Source organism: Ceratotherium simum, chromosome 6, assembly GCF_057802395.1.
Source record: "Ceratotherium simum simum isolate JZ-2026a chromosome 6, ASM5780239v1, whole genome shotgun sequence".
Taxonomy (NCBI): Eukaryota; Metazoa; Chordata; class Mammalia; order Perissodactyla; family Rhinocerotidae; genus Ceratotherium; species Ceratotherium simum.
The window spans coordinates 53,926,805-53,950,186 of NC_141905.1; the positions used below are offsets into that span (position 1 = coordinate 53,926,805).

A 23,382-nucleotide genomic window follows, 5' to 3' on the forward strand; every position below is an offset into this window, starting at 1 on the left:
AAAAATGTTTATACTTTTTTAATTGTAGTAAAATATACATAACATAAAATTTACCATTTTAACCTTTTTAAAATGTACAGTTCTGTGGCATTAAGTACATTCTCATTGTTGCAACAATTGCCACTATCCTTTTCCAGAACTTTTTCTTCTTCCTACACTGAAACTCTAAGTTAAACAATAACTGCTTCTTCCCTTCTTCTTCTAGCTTCTGGCAATCACATTCTACTTTGTCTCTGTGAATTTGGCTACTCTAGGTACTTCATGTAGGTGGAATCATACAATATTTGTCTGGATATTTCATGTAGCATAATGTCTTCAGGGTTCATCCATGTTGTAGCATGTGTCTGAATTTCATTTCTTTTTGAAGCTGAATAATATCCCATTGTATGTATATACCCTGTTTTATTTATCCATTCATCCATCTGTAGATACTTGGGTTGTTTCCACCTTTTGGCTATTGTGAACTAATGCTGCTATGAACATTGGTTACAAATATCTGTTTGAGTCCTTGTTTTGAATTCTTTGGAGTATATACCCAGCAGTAGAATTGCTGGATTATATAGTAAATATAAGTTTAATATTTTATTAAAACACCATACTGCTTTCCACAGTGGCTACACCACTTATAATCAATTTTTAATTGTACTACTTTTAGTACTAAGCTCTGTAGGTTTTTTTCTCGGTAGATGATTGAGATATAAGGGTGTAAAGATTCAAAAGTATTTAATATTAGAGACAGAAATTTATAGCTTTTAAATTTTGTTTGGGGAAAGTTCTGTTTTTACAAACAGCTTATCTAGATTAAAAATCTTAAAAGCACCTAATTAGGAAAATTACTTTTGCTTTAACCACTTGCCTGCAGAGCATGGACAAAGTATTTTAATATCTATATAATTTTGTATTGCCATGAAAAGAGAAATCTGCTCCCTCCTTTTTAAATTCTAAAAACTTTTCTCCTTCCCTTCTTCTCTCGCTCCCCAGTTCCTTCCTTCCTTCCTTTTTTTTTTTCTTTCTTTCAAAAGAAGAGTCAATGTTGAGATCTTACATCTAGGTTACCCAAAATATGATAGAAGTAATGTAGCAATAATACTTGATGAGCTTAAAATAGAAAATATGTCAGATGATTTACCATTTGGCATTTACCCTATCAATTTTTAAAAGTATGGAGGGTTGACCTTCTGAATACCATAATAGAAATCTTTAAAATACCTAAGTGGTTCACAAGGTGATACGCTTCTATTAAAATCAACTAAATAAATATTTGCTTGAGCTTTTTGTATTAACATTCCTTAGGAGTGATATTGTCAAGATGTTGTCCCAAATGGATTATTGACAGTCTTGATGAGTCATGTATAAGTACCAACAATTTTTGATATTTAGTATTTTGGAAATAGAGGTAGTGCTTATTGATAGGGCTAGTAATCTATAATATATATACTATGATGTAATGTGGCGATATAATATGATATCTTTATATATAATCTTTATAAAATTTTTATTTATATATATAAAACCTTTACTTGTAGAGTTGATGTTATTGTTAACTTGCCCTCCTCAGAAGTGTTTAAATTTTTACAATTGTTGATAGATTTGTATTGAGCCAGCTATTTCTCTCTTATCTACCTTAAGACTTTCAGTAGTGAGATTACTCCCCAAGATTGGAAGGTATTGTTTTCTCTCTGGGAAGCTAATAGGTTCATTCAGATAGAGATAGGATTAACGTTATCCTCCATTGTAATTGTGGAGGAGAACAAATGATATCATGTCAGTTGTTAATACATAATTCACAAATATATTTTGACTTCTACTTTCAGTACCCTTCTAGATCATGCTTTTTGCTTAGATTTTTAGGAAGTAGCAGAATTTAAGCTTTTATTATCCCTGACCTGTATTTTACAAGTACTAGTGAATTGACAATTTAACAATTAAATGGGAAAAAAGTAAAAGTTTTCATCAGTACTGAATAATTAAAATTTGACTACTTTCATGATAGAATTTATAATCTGACTACTGTCATAGTTTGTGTGTGTGTGGTTCTCTCCAACTATTGTGATCACCAAGTGTTTTATTTTTATTTATATTCTTGATTGCCTAGCCCCAATTATAGTGCCTTGCACAGAGTAGGAACTCAGTAAATGTTTATAGAATTCTGTTCAGTAAACAGATCACTTTTTGTGTGTGTGTGTGAGGAAGATTAACCCTGAGCTAACATCTGTTTCCAATCCTCCTCTTTTTGCTGAGGAAGATTGGCCTTGGGCTAACAACAGTGCCCATCTTCCTCTACTTTTTTATATGTGGGATACCTGCCACAGCATGGCTTGATAAGTGGTATGTAGGTCCGCACCTGGGATCCGAACCCGAGAACCCCGTACCGCTGAAGCGGAGCTCGTGGACTTAACCGCTACGCCACTGGGCCGGCCCTGAAACAGATCACTTTTTTTTTTTTTTTTTTTTGATGTTTTAATGGTTTCTAACGTGAAATTTTGGGTTGTACATTTTTGTTTGTCCGTCACCATATATATGACTCCCTTCACCCCTTGTGCCTCCCCCACCCCCACTGCCCCTGGTAACCACAGTCCAGTTTTCTCTGTCCATGTGTTGGTTTATATTCCACATATGAGTGAGATCATACAGTGTTTGTCTTTCTCTTTCTGGCTTATTTCACTTAACATAATACGCTCCAGGCCCATCCATGTTGTTGCAAATGGGACAATTTTGTCTCTTTTTATGGCTGAGTAGTATTCCATTGTATATATATACCACATTTTCTTAATCCAATTGTCAGTCGAGGGACACTTAGGTTGCTTCCACTTCTTGGCTATGGTGAATAATGCTGCAATGAACATAGGGGTGCATAAGCCTCTTTGGATTGTTGGTTTCAGGTGCGTTGGATAGATTCCCAGTAGTGGGATGGCTGGATCATAGGGCATCTCTATTTTTAATTCTTTGAGGAATCTCCATACCGTTTTCCATAGAGGCTGCACCAATTTGCATTCCCACCAGCTGTGTATGAGGGTTCCAAACAGATCACTTTTAAGACTACGTTAACATTTTCAGAATTTGAATGTAACATTCATTAAATTATCTCTCTTTGCATATTAACTGATTTCCTGGCGTTTGTATAAAGTGAATAGTTGATGGTCTTCTAGTAGTTTTTTTCCCTGTAACTTGCCTTTTAACCCTTTATTTTTAAACACTGTTTAGAAGGAAATAGAATTACTTGAAGCCTCTCCCTATATTTTAGGTGAACAGAGCCTTATTTTAAGTGCATTGTGCACCACCATGATTTACAAACTCGTGTCTTTATTTCCAGCCTCCCATCAAGACCCCAGACCCGTTTATCAATGAGATATCAATCATCCACTGCCCAAACCATATCCTTCCCTTACATTCCTTACCTCAGCAGATGTCTCTGATGAGGTAAGGTACACATCATTTGTCCATTTGCCATGTTTAGACACCACCGATTCATCAGGATTACACTTTCCCTCATAATCCTCATTTAGTTTTTAAATCCTATGTATTCTACTTCTTAAAAGCTCTTGTTTCTGTCACTTCCTTTCTGCCCCCACTAGTACAGCTTTACTTCAAATTTTCATCAACTTTTATTCAGATTATTCTTCAGTCTTTCTAACTGGCCTCTCTGTGTTCATTATTGTCCTTTTCCCAGTTTATCCTCCACATAGTGAAAATCTTCCTATGACATTCCTCTGCCTAAAACCTATTAATGGTATTCCATTGCCTACAGGATAAAATCTGAGTGCCTCAGTTTGTCCACCTGCCTAGCCTGATTTTATGGCCCTTCTCTACTTTACACTCCAGTAATACTGCACTACCTGTGGTTTTACTCCCCACTGCCACATTCATACTTTTCACCCCTTATGCTTTTGCATGTTATGTTCCATCTTTCTGAAATGGTATTCTCCCATAATCTCATTAGAAGTGTGTCTTTTCCTCTTTCAAGACCCTACAGAGCCCATAGCTTCTCTGTAAAACTTCCCATGAGATGTCCCCCACCTACTCTGATAAACTTAATCACTTCTTCCTTTGTCCTATTTCTAAACCTTGCACCTCTTTTACTGTATGTGTAACACATTATTATAAACATTATAATTTGTTTGCATGTCTGTCTGTCCTATTAGATTTGAGAACAAAGATCTTGCTTTTATCTTCATGAGTTATGGAGTTTTCATCACAGCCCAGAACCTAGCACATAATAGGTGCTCAATAAATATTAATCAAACTGAATTATTAATTAAAAGAAATTGATAATTGGACAGCAGGTATATTAAGACAGATTGGGTTATGCTACAGTAACAAAAATGCCCAAAATCTCTGTGGATGAACACAGACATTTTATTTCTCATTCCCATAGAAGACCCATAGTGGGTCTAGTAGTCCCAGATCTAGGCTGTTTGCATTTGTGATTCTACCTTCTCAACCTGTGGTCTCTCCTTTCACCATGGGAAGGAGGGTCACACAGTTAGCTCATAAATGCTTTAAACTTGAAGCAACCCGTATTGCTTCCATTCACAGCCCAATGGCCAGAACTAGTCATATGGCTGTCTGTAAGGGAGCTGTGTGGGACAGCACATGGATATTTGGTGAGTAAGAAATGTCTCTGCCTTACTAACTATAAAAGGTCCTTTTCTAATTACAACATTAGGAGAGACTAAACAAATAGAAGACACATTTTCATCTTTAGGGAGCTTATGATCTAGTTGGGAAGAGAGAACATACAAGACATACAACCTGAGAATTGTCCCTATCAAGAAATACAACTGGAATACTCTTCATCACACAGCTTTGTTTTTGGGTGGTTATACATAATGAGTTTGTTCAGACTATATCATCTTGAGAATTGTTCTAGACTAGAAAACTAGAACTAAAGTGCTGAGAAGATGTAAAACAAACAAGTGGAAAGAAGAGATTGCACTTGAATTTTGAGGGACAAGGCTTATTTGGTATTGAATTTTAAAATTCTGGATGATTAGGCAGTGTTTTCCTATTTAGACCTTTAACCGACAAATGAAAAATGCTTTTGTAATAGTTGGGGTTTTTTTTTAAAGTATTGTCCTAGGCACGTTAATGAAATATTTTCTAATATTAAATTTTTAATTGTCTCTTCTTTCTTAACAGGGACATTTTTGAAGAGGATAATTATAGCCCCATCCCTATTGTTAATGAAGAAGAATATAAAATAGTCATCAGTAAATTTCCCTTTCAAGATCCAGACCTTGAGAAGGTACAAGCTAGTTTTTAATTCAAGAATTTTCTTAAAAATTTGATATTCTTTTGCTACGTAATATTAACCTGATCCTGTAAGTAAGAATGGCTTCTTTTGAGGCAGTTTTTTTGTTGTGTTATTTGAGGAAATTAATTACGTTCTGTTAACTTTTAAAGATTATGTTACTACTACTACCACCACTATTTTGGTGAAAAGTTAAGAAGGGACTTTCCTGGGGATACGAGGAGCAGTTTTTCCAAATGTTAGGTGTATTCCCAGGGCAAGTATTACTAACGCTGGGTGGATTCCAAATTAGGTATGCTAAATGTTGAATAGATTATAGGAATAAGAATAATATTCTGGGGAAAGAGAGGAGAATTTCTTTGAACTGCCCATCACTCTGGAAGATCTTATTTTGTGGCTTTTTTCCTAGAAATATACTTCTACAAAAAGTTTATCTCACTTATGTAAGAGGTATATGAAGGCAATAACCACCTGTAGATTTTTTTCCTGAAGTAGGAATTTTTGGAGTCAAGATGTCTGAACAAAAGACAGGATAGAGAAAGGAAACAGACCAGTATGTAGAGTATTCTGGGAATACAGGTGATTGCACGTGTGCCCAAACACATACACAAACACACTCACTTGTACACCTATGTAGTATCTCTGGGTAGAAGCAGATCTCATGGGAAAAGGGTATCATATTTCCTGTTGTCACCTTTTTTATTCTCTTTATTTTTGTTTTTCCTCCTTACTCTTCATTATTTTTCCAACACTTTATAGGTTAGTCCTTGTCTACATTTTTATCCCTTCACAATGAACAAGAGTGAATTCTGAGTGAATTGTGTGGATTGTGACTGTAAATTTTTATGTTATATTTTTGTATACATATACTAAGCATATTATGTATAATAGTCGCTAAATATAGGACCAAGTAATTAAAAGCATAGCTTTTAGATTATAGCTAACACTGCCATTGCATATATCAAATAGTTGTATTCAAATACACACAAAAGAACAGAATAATTATTCTAATTCTATATTTTTGAAACCCCAGTCATAGCTGTCCCTGACAAGAAATATTACCAGAATATTCTCCATCTCATGGCTTGGTTTTGTTTTGTTTTAGTTAGTGGTAATAAGTTTGTTCAGGCTATAGCATCTGTATAAAGAGCACTGGATTTGGTCTGGATTCACATGCCAGCTCTGCTTGTGGCTTGTTATGGGCAGGTGACTTACCCTATTTGGGCATTTGTGTCTCATCTGTGAGGTTGAACTAAATAACCTCTAGTATCCCTTCTAATTACATGAAACTATTCTACATAGGTTCATAGTTAAAAGGAAGTTTGACTTTTGCTTGTCGAGTGCTTCCAAAATAAGCAGTACCTCTTAGGATTAAGCTCGTTAGGAGTTGTATTCATTGGTCCACATATTACTTATCATTAAAAAGAAGAACTGTTAAGGTAAAGCCGTGTGGAAAATTTAAATTTGACAACTTAAAAGGAAATCCCCTAAATTATTTGGTATTGATATATGGTTTCTCTGCTTTTAGAAGTCTGACAATGTGATTTAAGAAACAGGTAAATTGCCAGGTTATTTTCTTCGGAAATATTTTGGTTTTCTTAAGATCTCACAAATAATCTAGAAATATAACAGTGAACTTTGAGATGCAGGTATTTACTATTAATTCAAATGTGAAATCAATTTAATTTTTACATTTTTAGGTGACTAGAATATCTTTTGCTAAAATTTCAAAAACAATATTGACTTTGTTTTTCTTTCTACAGCAATCTTTCCCAAAGAAATTCCCCATGTCTCAGTCAGTGCCTCATATTTACATTCAAGTTAAAGAATTTATTTATGCCAGCCTTAAATTTTCAGAGTCACTACACCGGAGGTAAGTTTACTAATAAGAGATGTATCTTTATCATAGCTAATTTTATGGAACATTAACACTTGATTTTCAGACCATAACTGGAACAGATTATTATCTCATTGGAAAGGCTTGCATATTTTAGTGACATTTGAGGTTAAGTTCTATAATTCTGATGTTATATATTTTTTTACTTTTTATTATGTAAATCTTCAAATAAACGTAAAAGTAGAGGTAATATAATGGGAAACTCCTATGTTCTCAGCATCTAGATTTAACAATAATAAACATTTTGCCATACTTTCTTTATCTATTTTTTTGCTGAAGTATTTTAGGGCAAATTCCAGAAATAATGACATTTTGTACCTAAATACTTCAGTATGTGTTTCTAAAAACAATAAGGACATTTTATCATTTAACCATACTTAACAAAATTAACACTATTCTATAATATCATCAATTCCCTAGTCTATATCAATATTTTTTTGATTGTCCCCAAAATGTCTTTTTGCAGTTGGTATGTTTGAATCAGGTCCAAATAAGATTCACACCTTGCATTTGATGTTCAATCTGTCTTGCCAATATCCTTTCTTATTTTTTTTTCTTTAGCTGTTTAGATCTTGTTTATTTTAGTTTTTCTATTGCTCAGGTTACCAGGAGCTAAACAATATCTCTTCTTTATCTATGTCATTGATTTGTCAAAAAGCTGATATTCTTGGTAGTTTTATTTTTTCTCAAATGGGCTTAAAGTAAGGATTCATAAATCAATAGAATTAATAAAGAATGCTGTAGCAGCTTGGTATCATACTCAGTAATGGAGAGCAGCACAGCAACTGTTGGTGGCTAGAACTAATTTGATTTTATAGGCAAGAGAATACCATTTGTCTGGTGTGATGAAAGTAATACCCTACGTTTATGGAGATAGGAAATGTGATATTACCCCTATTTTGCTGATAAGGAAACTGAGGCTTAGAGAGGCTACATTCTTTATCCAGAATGACCCAGCTGGTTAGTTTGTGAGCTGGGATGAAGGAGCAGTTCTTCTGACTTCCATATTAATGAAAGTGTCTGGCCTGTAAGGAACAATCAGTTTATGTTAGAGGAACATTAATCTTTATCTTGTTCCAGCTACCTAGGTGGACCCTGCATTATAGTCACATGATAGATTTCTAATTGTGACTACTCTGTGGAGAAGAGAGTGGTGATGCTGGCTTCCATAATGTCTCCCTTTCTGAAATCCGTTCTTCTAAGTTTATATACTGAATAGCGGGAAATATCCTTCAGTGTAAAACTCTTCTGAATTTTAGGTCATAAAAGGCATGAAGGCAGTTCAGATACAACAATTATTTATTTTTCAATAGTGAGAACAATGACAGTTTTAATTTTATTGTATTGTATCTGTGTCTCTTATTGTAAGCTACCACTATTATGGATTTAAATAATGTATAAATGGGGGAAAAATGTGAGTTCTGCTAGGGTAAAAGAGTTATCTGATTTTAAGTCTTACACTGCTTTTTCCTTGTGAATAGGGATTCTTTAAAAGATTTCTTAATTTTTATTCTTGAATAATAGGAGTTGGAGAGGAAAGGAAAAGAAAGGAAGATAAATATCTAATGCATAGCATCTGCTGTGCCATGTGTTTCTCACAAGCCAGTGATTCTCAAGATGTAGTCCCCAGAGCAGCAGTATTAGCATCACATGGGAAATTGTTAGCAGTGCAACCTCAGACCTACTGAATTAGAAAATCTGGGGGTGAGGTCCCTGGTTTTACCAAGTTCTCTGGGTGATTCTGACGCACTCTAAAGTTTAAGAACCACTGCCTTAAGCTTCATCATATTCTACCAGCCTCTTATACCAAAGTTTCTAAAGATATATTTTAAAGACATTAGGTTTTAACCTCAATCATAAAACTCACAGAGGTAATGTATACTCTGTGCTGCACAACATGACACATATAATCTAGCATTTGAAAAAGATGAATACAAATGAGCATTAACTGAAAAGGAATAACGAACTATTACAATGGTGGTTTTCAATAGTGGAGCTTGAATGGTCTGAGAGCCACCAACAATTTATGCCTATCTTGTTTTTCATTTCACATTCTAAAGTTCTGCTCTAAGACAGAGGCAGTATAATGCAGTGTTAAGAACATAAGCTTCAGACTTAGACTTTAATTTGAGTCTTGATGCTGATACTCACTAGCTGAAGTAGGATCTTGGGCAAGTCACTTACTCTGTTTAAATTGCAGTTTCCTCATCTGTAAAATGAGGGAAATAATTCATAGGGTGGTTGTAAGAATTAAATGAGGTAATGTGTGTGTATAAAGCACTCAGTATAGTGCCTGGCGCTGGGATACTACAATATTAGACATGATACTGGAGCTTGGAGTGTTTGTATTTTATTTTGTAAGCATTGAGGAACTGTTGAAGGGTTTTTAACTAAGGAATGGCATGACTAGAGTTATATTTTAAAAAGTTTACTTTGGTCTTAATGTGGGTGGTAGATTGGAGAGGGATAAAAAAAAATAATCATGTTGAATTGGTGAAGGCAATGATTCAAGACAGAGATGAAGAAAGACTGAAATAGTCAGAATCAGTGGTGAGGAAGAGGAAGGAACATACACAAGAAATGTTTAAGAGCCTGAAATTAGAGTACTTGTGAATAATTAGATTAAGAAGTTAAGGGATAGAGAACAGTTTGACTTAGATTTGGATAGACTTGGATTTGTTTATTTACTCTCAAATAGATTCTGGTTACAGTTAGTCAGCTTTGAAAACAATGATGTATGCATTCATCCTTTATTTTGAGGTAAAGATATGCAAGTGAGAGGGAGAAACAAGAAGTCTCTCTTTAACAGTCATCCTACAACTTTGCTCAAATTTCATATTTGAGAATTATTCTTGAAGCTCCAATCCTGAATCCATAACATTAATCCCTCTCATTTTTTCCTTTAAATGTAGGTTACTTTAATATTTTCTAAATTGGTAGTGTGTACAATTTGCATGTCCTAACAAGTACTTTTTATTACCTAATCTACATGTTGATTCTTGAAAAATAGGACTAATATCTAATTGAGGTAATGTTGCACTGTAGAAAGTATAGAAATTTAGCACTTTACTATTAAGTTTTATTTTGTTTTATTTACAGAGGAGTGACAGTGGCTCTCTATTTGATTTTTTTACTGCATTTATAACACCAAAGATAAAAACCATTTATCATAATGTTATGTATAATTTTCCCTAAAGCCTCCCTAATGACTGACTAGAACTAGAATTGCTACCTCAGTTCTGACTCTTTTTGTATATGAACTCCTGGCATTCTAAAAGATAAATGTTATGTACCAATGCTACAGAAGAAAAGATTGTCAATTTTTTCCTTCTATCTTTGATAAAAATATTTGTCACTTTTCTTAGTTCAATATCCAGTCATTGTAATTAACTGTCTATAATCATAAGTTATGCATTCAACTTTATGCTTTTATGTAAATGTAAGACTTTTATGCTTACATTTTTAAAAAAAATATGCTTTACTAAATACATTGGCTGTTTTCACTTTGTTAATGAGAGTAATACACAGTTCAGAATACAGAGGCAGCAGTTAATTTAAAAATATGTAAATCTAAATTTATTTTAGATTATCAGCTTTCTGACATATATTTTTATTTTAAAAATTTACATCTGTTACCTAAAATTGACCTATTAGAGTTGCTTTGTTTTTTTATTTGTCATTAAAGAATTAGGGAAAAATCACTTTCTGTGTTTAAAGCTCTTTTGTTATGTTTAAATATATTTCGGGGTTAGATTTTTGGAACTAGAAAATGCTTCAGAACTTTTATAGTACAGATGTTTGGGTTTGTTTTTATACATGAATAAAAGCAAGGCTAGAGAATGAAGTGACTTCATTAAGAAACTCCAAAGTCTCAATTATTTAGCTGCAGAAGAAACATCTGGCCTAATATGATCTTTAAGAAATTTTCAGTTTGCTTAAGAGCTTAAGCTGTAAAATACTTTAGGAGATTTATTGTATATTAAGATTTAATTACTGTGAAATGTTCTTTAAAAGTTAGGAAGAGTACAAGTTATAGGCTTAGAGGACGAGGACTTAAGAAAAAAACCTGCTCAATTGGGATAAAAACCTCTTGGGGGAAATACTTGTCATTGTCAGGTAAATTTTGCTGGCACAAATAGGAGATAGGTGCTGATAGGTTTTCTTTCTCTTCTTTTACTTATGGAAGAAAAAGTATACATTGACTCAGCATTCAAGGAAGTTCAGGGAAATTAAACAAAAGACATTATCTATCATGGATAACTTTTCATCTGAGAAGGGAGCTATACAGGGTGTCTTTAAGCATAATTTGAATGCCTCAGAAAGGAAGCCAGAGGAGTTGGCAACCACTTCTTTTTTATGAGAGTGAGTACCTTGCTTGTTCTAGGGATGCTATTGATAGATTAGAAAGAGTTTTCTGTCTGAGAGTTTGATGCCAAGTAACCCTGAAGCCGTACTGGTGGTATGCACATTCCCTGGGAAGTCTTGATTTTAGATATAAAGAATCAGCAAGAAATATTCTCCTCAGGTCTGCCAGAATTAGGGTTAGCAGAAATTGAAGAGTGCCTGCATTAAAATGGAGAACACTAGAGTAGTAGTGAGAGGTACCTGTGTTCTGTCAAATCTTGCTCTATTTCCATTTTTAAAGCAAATGTAAGCTAGTAAATATTTGTGCTTCATATATTTTTAAGAGTTATATTAAAAAAAAGTAAAAGGGTGCTAAAATTTTAGCCTGTGTTTAAGGCAGTGATTCTCAACTGGAGTGATTTTGCCCCGCAGTGTACATTTAGCAATATCTAGAGACATTTTGTGTTGTCACAACTAGGGGGAGAAGTGCTACTTTCATCTAGTGGGTAGAGCACAGGGATACTGCTGAACATCCTTCAATGCACAGGACAGCCGCACAGTGAAGAATTATCTAGCCTAAAATGTCAATAGTGCTGAGACTGACAAAGCTTGGTCTGAGGACAGCTTAACTGTTTGATAATGAAACTATACAACAATAAATCATTATTTACTTAAATTGAAGGCCTAGTGGTTAGGAGAAAATAATAAGCTTTTTAGTGCTAGCCTAGCAATCTTTAGGATGTTAAGAAACATCATAGGATTCTTTTTTTTGGCACCAAATTAAAACTAGTGTAAAGTAATTAAATTTATTTTTTGAATCTCTTTTAAAAATCTCAGTGGAAATGGATAGCTTAGTTATATTAAAATTAAATCTAGTAATTAATTATACCTAGAAAGAGCTCACATCAATTTGCATTTTAAAAGTAATTAGTTGTACATGAAGTGTCTTTGAAAGTGACCCACAATAGAGTCATAATTTAAGAATAGTTTTATTTCCTTAAACTAAGTACCCCATGGTTTTACTGGTTAATTGAATACATTTAAATTATACCATAAATGAACATTCTACTTTATTGAAATTGTCCCTTTTGTGAAATTAAATTGAATTGAAATTTGTGATTTAATGACTGTGAGTGATTGTAATTTATTTAAGGAGATAAAGGAATGAGGTGGAGCAAGTTATTTTAGTAAATTATGTTAAATTATTTAGGAAGCTAACTGTACCCTTGTGGAAAGCTTAATAATATCAACCTTTGTTTTTAGCTCAACAGAAATAGATGATATGCTTAGAAAATCTACAAATCTGCTGCTGACCAGAACTTTGTGTAGCTGTTTACTGAACCTTATTAGAAAACCTCATATAGGTTTGACAGAGGTAGGTTAAAAAGATACTTATAGCTAAATCTTTCATTATATGAAACAATTATAATAAATTAAGTTATTGCTGAACATCAGCCTGTAAAACTAGCCTTCTATTTTAAATTTATTAATGAAGTGGATTTGTTTTAAAATAGAAGCATCAGTGTAAATTCATGCAATGTGAGGGAAAAGAGTTTACATGGGAATAGTAGGTAATCGAAGATGTTAGATTTATAGATATATAATCTATAATCTATAGGTTATAATCTATAATCATGTATAGATTTATGATTGCCTAACTTTACATGAAAAGTGAAAATACTCATTTTTTTTACTTGGTGAATGTATAAAATTTGAAAAACTACTTCGAAAAGTTATTTTAAATTAATTGGCAGTTAGACTCTTTGTTAGTTTTTAAAAAATGATAGCGTTCATAAGCATTATTTGCAGCAGGCTTTTGAAATCAGATAATCAGTTGTATCCTGTAATGCTATAATTATGCAGAAATGGTACAGTTGCTGCAAGTAATAATCCTATTTAAAAAAATGAAATGGGCTTTGTGTACATGTAACCTGCATTTTAATAGATATATTTTGTATTTTATAGCTAGTGCAAATCATCATAAACACAACACACCTGGAACAAGCTTGTAAATACCTTGAGGACTTTATAACTAACATTACAAATATTTCTCAAGAAACTGTTCATACGACAAGACTTTATGGACTTTCTACTTTTAAGGTATGTAAAAATCTGACCAAAAGTTTTTATTTCAATCACTGTAAGCAAACTCCTAAAAATTAGAGACAATTTATTATATTATATACATGATTCCATTATATTCCTAACAATTGAAAATTATTGGTAATCGTCAACAATTAGCAGATAAATATCAATTCCTTTTTGGCAATTTAAACATCTTATTAAAATGGAGAAAAGTATATTTTATTCACGTTTTGAAGACTTACAGTAGTGCTGAATTGGTCTAAGTGGATTTCCATTAATGTCTCACACTTCAATAATTAATTTTATATGTAATGTGTATGTGTGTTTGTGTTTTGAAATTAACAATGTAGGACAAATTAGATAAGTGTAAGATTTACTTTGCATCCTTTATTAGCTCTGGTCTGAATAAAAATTAATATTACATTATTACATGTTATTGTAGTCCTGCTTTTTTCTGAATGGAAAGATTTCTGTTTGTGTAATACCATGGGATATACCAAAAGGCTATTTAGTGGTTGTTGTAAGCAGAATGAAAGATTAAATAATTTCATAAATTTGTTTTATAAACTATTTTATTGATTTTGGATTGTATAGATGAGACATTGGCATGGTTAGTAATATAAATCCCACATCTCCGTGCATTGAATATTTTGTTAAACTAATATAAACCACTTACTGATCCCTTATGTATAAAATAGGCTTGCTAGTTTAACCTCATAGCCCTTAATAGTTTTATATTAAAGAGAATTCTCATCTTCCTACTCTTGCTATATTATAAATTACCCAGCTTATCTCCTAAAATTATAGTATAATCATTTACGTTTAAAAAATTCAGTATACTTGTATTTAGAAATAACTAATTTAATGTTGGTAGGAACCAGACTTTGAAAGTGTGAAGTCCAGAAATGACCCTTGCTTCCTAAAATTATCTGCTTAGCCCCCAAATCTTATGCTTCTCTGGTGATTCTTGAGTTCATGTAGTCATTGTGATACATAAGGCGCAAATGCAGATGATATCTGAGTGAGCAGATTGATAAAATTAGTTATTAAAACTGACACAGAAGCTGGACAAAACAGGCATTCATTTATTCAGATAGTATAGTATAGTAATTAAGGGCTTATACTCTGGAGTTAGACTGCTGTGTGACTTTGGGCACATTCTTTAATTTTAATGATTCCTGATTTTGTTATCTATAAAATTAGAGTAGCAATATATTACCTACCTCATACAATTATTATGAGGATTAAAAGGGATACTTTGCACAGTGCCATTTATTGTACATCATCTATGCTCTGAGCACTCTATTAGGTGTTGAGAATATAGAAATGTATCCCTGCCCTCAAGAAGCTCACAGGAGAAAAAACTATAAAAAGACACTTGACAATATGTTGTGATAAGTACCATAATATAGGAAGAAACTGCACAAGTTTTTGGACATTTGTTTATACAAGGACAAATTGATTCTTTGCTTTTAAGTTAGATTTTACACAATCTTTCTTTGTTTTCTTTATTGCTCTCTGTCCTTATATCCATGTGTTACTCATATGCTGTCAAGAAGGGATTTACTAAGGACCAGAGTTGTAAGCATATTTAACTGTGAACATTAAATTTAATAGGCTAACTCTGTACTCTGATTAAAACATGAATTGCCTTGACATCTGGTGTATCTAGGGATCTTCATGCAATTTTTCTTATCAATAATAAGTTGAAAAACCAGATACCAGAACATGATGCTTTTAGATTAAGGGATCTTGGAACTATACTTCTCAAAATCTGCCTGTTGGGAGGGAATGTTTAGAAATGTTAGCTCTGGTCCATCATTCCAGTGGTTCTTTAAGGTGCAGATATTTAGTTGAAACTACAATTGCTGTAGACTATCCCTTGGGTTTTCTTGGAAATCAGCAAATCAAGTTCAGTCTGTACAAAGAGTAGAGAATCCTGCTTTTTTGTTGTTGTTTTTTGTTTTATTTTTACACAGAACTCAGGAAACCCTTTCTGTTTTATGGTGTGAGAACAGGAGCTGTTTCAAGCTCAATATATGAAGGTCAATATTATTCATTTCTACCTTTGGTCTATTTCTTTTTTTTTTTTTTGTATGAGGAAGATCAGCCCTGAGCTAACATCCATGCTAATCCTCCTCTGTTTTTTTGCTGAGGAAGACCAGCTCTGCGCTAACATCTATTGCCAATCCTCCTCCTTTTGTTCCCCCAAAGCCCCAGTAGATACTTGTATGTCATAGTTGCATGTCCTTCTAGTTGCTGTATGTGGGACGCGGCCTCAGCATGTCCGGAGAAGCAGTGTGTCGCTGTGCACCCGGGATCCAAACCCAGGCCGCCAGTAGCGGAGTGCCCGCACTTAACCGCTAAGCCACGGGGCGGGCCCCTTTGGTCTATTTCAAGAGGAATTTGTCTTAAACTGTGATATGAGGAAGCAATTCAACAGTGAGAATTGTTGAATAGATATTAAAGTGAATTACTGAGGGAGACTGGGGGAATTTCCATTCATAGTGAATAGTCTCTCTGTCACCTCTTTCACAGAGATGATTAAAGTACAGTCTTGATTACACAGACGTTAGCATGGATTGCTTAGTTAACCTCTTTGCCTAATTCTTTTCGGTCCAGTGATGCTACCAAACATACTCCTATTTAGTTGCTTAATGATTATGGAAATAAGCACTTACAGGATCCTTTTACCCACACCTCCATTTGCTTCCCATTCAGAAAGAACATATGCACCACAGTGTGCTTGATTTTATATTTGTTTACTTTATGAAATATTATGTAGACTATCTTGTTAGCTTGCCTTTCATCTTGCGAAATCTGTGAGTGATACAAACGAGGTAAAGTAAGTTAGTTCCTGCACTCAAGCAGTACTCAGCTTTTTGAATTAACCTGGACCCACACTGAGAGCTACTTGAAGCTAATATTACGACTTCTGACTGAAAAGATTTTGCAGTAGAATAGAGGGGAAAAAATGAGAATACCATTCGCTTTTTAATCTATGCAGTAGAGAAATGGTGCAATTCTTTTTCTTTGGCGTCAGAACTCTTTAACTTTGCTCCATGGAGCTGTTCCAACCTGCCACTCTGAAGAGTCGTTTCCTTTTTGAGTCCTGGCAGTGATTGCAACTGTAAGTACCTAGGAGGAATATGCTTCTTATTCTTTCTCTAATTTGCCTTTTTTAAAATCTGTTGATGACTGTGTAGCAAAATGTTTTTTTAGGATTATGGCTAAAGTGACAGTGGTCACTTTCTCTGATTAAGGGTTTGAAATTCTCTTCCTGTGGAGCAGGACAAGGACATGGTACATTGACTTTTAAAAAATCTTTTTTTTACTGAAGTGTAATATACATATATAAACATGTACAATTTATAAATGCACAAATTATAAAAATATATAGCTCAATTAATTATTAAAAAGTGAACACAGACTTCTGGTTTCCTGTCAGGCATGTAAAGAGCTTGGAAGTTGTCACTGTGTCCTAACAAGTAAAAAGCTGAGAAAACTGAAAAATCAAGAACCCTCCTTTGACGTACCAGAGAAATGAGATCACAGGGCAAACTGCTGCCCCCAAATTGGAGAGATAGACAGGCAGATACAGAGAATCACAACTTAGTGGAGCAGAAGCCTCTGCAGGAACCACTACCTGCGTAGGAAAACCTAACTTTAATTGATGAATTACTAGAAGCTCAGTGTGGACAAGTCTGAGAGTTAAAATTCCAGGGGGACCTAGTCTTTGGGGGGCCCCACACTTTTGTGAGTTTTACCTCCTGCAGCTCTACCAGATTCTCCCAGTGAAGACTGGAGAAAAATCCTCTTGTGCTTCCAGCAGAGGGAAGAGAAAAGGAACCATTTTGAAAAATGCACCAGAGCCTTGTGTTCTTTAAGTGTTCTGTTCTTCTCACCAAGACCTAACCTCAAAAGAAACTATTTACCAGTGTCTAAACAATTGGAGTTTTATCAGAGCCTGACCTAACTGGGAGAAGGGAAATACTCAATTCCAGTCTGTTCTAGCCATCCTATCCCACCTAAGGGGTGGAAATGAGAAGCTCTTATGAAGTTCACAGCCAAGGGGCAAAGGCTTACTTAAAGACTAACACTTAATCATAGGACTGTAGAATGCATCACTTCCCCCTATGCCTTACCACCACATTACTAAAGACCTATTTACTGCAGTTCCTTTCATCTAGTACGTTATGTTTAGCTACCAAGAAAAAAATTACAAGGCAGACTAAAGGCAAAAAACACAGTTTGAAGAGATAGAGTAAGTATTAGAACCAGATTCAGATATGTCAGGGATATTGGAATTATCAGACCAGGAATTTAAAAAAAAACAATGATTAAATGATGTCAGCCTCATGGCAGAGTGCGCTCTCCCCCTTAAACTCTCCCTCCTAAAATACAACAAAAAGGACATTCATTTACAAACAGTGGACATTCACACAACACAAAAGGCGTCTGAGAGACCCATGCAGCCTTACATCTGAAGGTGGAGGTGCTGGAACCCCTGGAGGAAGTGGAAGGAGGTAAGGAGAGCTCCTCTCCCTTCCTGAACTGCAGTGACTCTGGGTCTGTGTGACTCTTGGGGTGGGGGAGGGGCAGCCCTCCAAGTTCCCTCATAGCCCATGGGAAACTCCCACATGGAGGAGACTGAACTGTTGCAGGGGTGTCTTCATCAAGTTAGTACCCCAGGAGAGCAGATAACGAGGGAAGAGTGAGAAGCCTCTGGGACCAGGCAGACGAAAGAAAGTGCTCCTCCCCCTGCCTGGTGCTTCAGCTCAGCTAGTGGTTCAGAGAGCCCGCGGATTGCGGCAGGCTCAGAATACACAGCTCTTGACCCCCACCCAGTGGCGGCAGATGGAAACTGTGACCAGATATTTTCATTATGAGGAAAAACAAACCACGCTGTCAAACAGTATGCAAAAATATATTAAATCTCCAGACCAGAAGGAAAATGGCAGATACACTGAAATCAATCCTGAAGGCACAGAAATTTATAATCTAAACAACAGAGAATTCAAAATAGTTATCATAGGGCCAGCCCCGTGGCGTAGCAATTAAGTGCGCACTTTCTGCTGCTGGTGGCCTGGGTTCGGATCCTGGGTGTGCAGCGACACACTGCTTGTCAGGCCATGCTGTGGCGGTGTCCCACAGAAAGTGGAGGAAGATGGGCATGGATATTAGCTCAGGGCCAGTCTTCCTCAGCAAAAAGAGGAGGATTGGCATGGATGTTAGCTCAAGGCTGACCTTCCTCACAAAAAATAAATAAATAAATAAATAAATAAGCTAAAAAAAGAAATACTACAAAATAGCTATCATAAAAAAGCTCAACGAGGGGCTGGCCTGGTGGCACAAGCAGTTAAGTGTGCGTGCTCCGCTGAGGCGGCCCGTGGTTCGCCAGTTCGGATCCTGGGTGCGCACCGACACACTGCTTGTCAAGCCATGCTGTGGCGGCATCCCATATAAAGTAGAGGAAGATGGGCATGGGTGTTAGCCCAGGGCCAGTCTTCCTTAGCAAAAAGAGGAGGATTGGCAGATGTTAGCTCAGGGCCGATCTTCCTCACAAAAAAAAAAATCTCAGCGAGTTATAATAAAATACAGATAGACGATTTAATGAAGTCAGGAACTTCTTCACAAAAGAGATTGAAACTATAAAGAAAAACCAATCAGAAATGTTGGAGGTGGAAAACATAGTGGAGGAAATAAAGAAAAATCTGGAATCTTTAAAGAACAGAGCTGACAATATGTAGGAAAGAATTAGCAATATAGAGGATAGGAATGCAGAAATGCTCCACATGAAGGAAGAGAGAGAACTAAGACTAAAAAGAAATGAAGAAATTCTCTGAGAAATATCCGACTCAATTAGGAAATGCAACACAAGGATTATAGGTATTCCAGAGGGAGAAGAGAGGGAAAAAGGAGCAGAGAGCTTGTTCAAAGAAATAATAGCTGAGAACTTCCCAAACCTGGGGAAGGAGCTGGAAATACAAGTGAATGAATAGATATCCTAACTATGTCAACATAAAAAGACCCTCTCCAAGGCATATAGTAGTAAAGCTGGCAAAAGTCAATGACAAAGAAAAGATATTAAGGCCAGCAAGACAAAAAAAAACAAAAAACAAAAAACATACAAAGGAATTCCTATTTGGCTGTCAGCAGATTTCTCAGCAAAAAAACCAATGATTAATATTTTAAGGACTTTAATGGATAAAGTAGACAATATGCAAGAACAGATGGATCATGTAAGCAGTGAGATGGAAAAATCTAAGAAAGAATCAAAAAGAAATGCTAGAAATCGTAGAAATGAAGAATACCTTTAATGGACTCATTAGTAGACTAGACACAGCTGACGAAAGAATCACTGAATTTGGGAATATGTCAGTAGAAACTTCCAAAACAGAAAAGCAAAGGGAAAAAAACAGTGAAAAAAACTGAACAGGGTATCCAAGAACTGTGGGACAACTATAAAAGGTGTAACAGACAAGAAATAGGAATATTAGAAGGAGAAGCAAGAGAGAGAGGAACAGAAGCAATATTTGATGCAATAATGACTAAGAATTTACCCAAATGAATGTCAGACACCAAACCATGGATCCCAGAAAGCTTGGAGAACAAGCAGGATAAATGCCAAAATAATTATACCAAGGCATATCATATTCAAACTGTACAAAATTAAAGATAAAGTCAAAATCCTGAAGAAAGCTAGAGGAAAAAACACTTTACCTAGAGTAACAAAGAATTACATCTGACTTCTCTGTAAACCATGCAAGCAAGAAGAGAATGGAGTGAAATAACATGTTGAGAGAAAACACCCACAAACCTCTAGGTTTTATGTACTATGAAATTATCCTTCAAAAGTGAAGGAGAAATCAAGACTTTCTCAGACAAACAAAAATTGAGGAATGTTGTTGCTAGTAGACCTGCCCTGCAAGAAATGTTAAGAGCACTTCAGAGATAAAGAAAATGATGTAGGTCAGAAACTTGGATCAACATAAAGAAAGGAAGAGCATTAGAGAAAAGTATAAGTGAAAGTAAAATAAAAACTTATTTTTCTTATTCTTAATTCATCTAATAGATAACAGTCTGTTCAAATAATAATAGCAACAATGTATTCAATTAGGTATGCTTTTATATATATGTTTATGTATGTGTATAAAAAAAGTGAATGACAGCAATAATACAGGGGTTGGGAGGAAGGAATTAGGATTATTTTATTATAAAGTACTTGTACTACTCATGAAGTAGTATAGTGTTATTTGAAAGTGGACTTGGAATAATTGTACTACATATGCATTGGAAACTCTAGGGCAATGACTAAAAAGAGTAAAAAAAAAAACAAAAAGAAAAAATATAACTGATATGCTAAGAAAGGAGAGAAAATGGAATCATACACATGCTCAATTAATATCACAAAAGGCAGAAGAAGAGTGCAGCACAAAAGTAGGAACAAAGAACAAGTGCAATGCATAGAAAACAGTAACAAATATGGTAGATATTAATCCAGTGACATCAATAATCAGTTTATACATCAGTGTTATAAAAACACCAATTGAAAGGCAGAGACTGTCAGAGTGGGTCAATAAAACAGGACCCAACTATATGTTGTTTACAAAACCCTCTTTAAATATAAAGATGCATATAGATTAAAAGTAAACGGATGGAGAACGATATATCGTGTTAACACTAATCAAAAAATTGGTAGTGGGTATGTTAATTTCAGACAGAGCAGACTTCAGAGCAGAGAAGGTTATCAGGGATAAAGAGGGGCATTACATAATGATAAAGGAGTCAATTCTCCAAGAAAACATAACAATCCTTAATGTGCGTGTACCTGACAATAGAGGGTCAAAATATGTGAAGCAAAAACTGATGCACTTTCAAGGAGAAACAGATGAATCCACTGTTATAGTTGGAGACTTCAACACCCAGTTATCAGAAATGGACAAATCCAGCAGACAGAAAATCAGTAAGGACATAGTTGAACTCAACAACACCATCAGTCAACTGGATATAGTTGACATCTATAGACTACTTCATCTAGCAACAGCAGAATATACGTTCTTCTCAAGCTCACATGGAACATTCATCAAGATAGACCACATTCGGGGCCATGAAACACACCTTAACAAATTTAAAAGAACAGAAATCATACAGTGGCTGCTCTCAGACCACAATGGAATTAAAGAAGAAATCAATAACAGGAAGATTGCTGGTAAATCCCCAAATACTTGATGTTTAAACAACACACTTCTAAATAACACATGGGTCAAGGAAGAAAAGGATAACAATGGAATATTATTAACAGCTCTAGGCCCACAAATTTGATAACCTAGATGAATAAACCAATTCCTTGAAAGACACAACCTGCCAAAACTCACACAAGAAGAAATAGAAAATTTGAATAGGCCTATGTCTATTAAAGAAATTGAATCAATGATTAACAACCTTCCAAAACAGAAAGCACCAGGCCCAGATGGGTTCCCTGGTGAATTGTACCAGACATTTAAGGAAGAAATTATACCAACTCTCTGCAATATCTTTCAGATAGAAAGAGAGAGAATACTTCCTAATTGATTCTGTGAGGCCAGCATTACCTTAATACCAAAACCAGACAAAGACATTATAAGAAAAGAAAACTATATAATGTCTTTTGTGAACATTGATGTAAAAATCCTCAACAAAATATTATCAAATTAAATCCAACAATTTATAAAAGGAATTCTACATCGTGACCTAGTGGGATTTATCCCAGATATGCAAGGCTGGTTCAACAGTCAAAAGTTAGTTAATATAATCTATCACATCAACAAGCTAAAGAAGAAAATCACATGATCATTTCAATAGATAACAGAAAAAGCATTTGACAAAATTCAGCACCCATTCATGACAAAAATTCTCGATAAGCTATAAATAGAGGGGAACTTCCTTAGCTTGATAAGGAATGTCTACAAAAAACCTACAGCTAACATCATACTTAATGGTGAGAAATTTGAAGCTTTCCCAATAAGATCAGAAACAAGGCAAGGATGTCCCCTCTTACCCCTCCTTTTCAACATCATACAGGAAGTCATAGCTAATGCAATAAGACAAGAAAAGGAAATAAAAGATATACTGATTAGGAAGGGAGAAATAAAACCATCTTTGTTTGCAGATGACATGATTATCTATGTAGAAAATCCAAAAAAAAAAAAAAAACCTGGAACTGATTAACAACCGTAGCAAGGTTTCAAGATACACGGGTAATGTACAAAAGTCAACAGTTTTCCTATTTACCAGTGCGTTAGTCAGCTTAGGCTGCCATAAAAAAAATACCATGTACTGGGTGGCTTAAACAACAAAAATTTGTTTTCTCATAGTACTTGAGGCTGGAAGTCTGAGATCAGGGTACCAGCAAGATACGGTTCTGATGAGGACTCTCTTCCTCGCTTACAGATGGCCACCTTCTCACTGTGTCCTCATATGGCAAAGAGAGAGCTCTGGTGTCTCTTTTCTCTTCTTATAAGGTCACTTATAAGGTCACTTATAAGGTCTTATAAGGTCACTTATAAATCCCATCATGAGGGTCCCACCCTTGTGACCTCATCTAAACCTAATTATCTCCCAAAGTCCCTATCTCCAAATACCATCACATTGGGAGTTAGGGTTTCAACATGAATTTTGGAGGGACAGAATTCAGTTCATAACATTCTGCCTTGCATTCGGAATACACTCATTTCATTCCAAGAGCCCCCAAAGTCTTAACTTGTTTCAGCATTAACTCTAAGGTTTCACATCCTGTCTCATCTAAATATCATCTAAATTATAT

The 23,382-nt window shown here is 34.9% G+C and overlaps 1 protein-coding gene across 4 annotated transcripts in view; it reads left to right on the forward strand.

The window, feature by feature from the left end:
• The window catches only part of EXOC6 (exocyst complex component 6), a 187,139-nt gene that overhangs the window by 86,339 nt on the left and 77,418 nt on the right, over positions 1 to 23,382 (forward strand). For all 4 annotated transcript variants that reach the window (XM_004427834.3, XM_087432278.1, XM_087432280.1 and 1 more), the window contains exons 14-17: positions 5,140 to 5,245; positions 7,015 to 7,124; positions 12,756 to 12,867; positions 13,458 to 13,592. In XM_004427834.3, the coding sequence (XP_004427891.1) occupies positions 5,140 to 5,245; positions 7,015 to 7,124; positions 12,756 to 12,867; positions 13,458 to 13,592 (463 nt within the window). The remainder of the gene's footprint in view (positions 1 to 5,139; positions 5,246 to 7,014; positions 7,125 to 12,755; positions 12,868 to 13,457; positions 13,593 to 23,382) is intronic.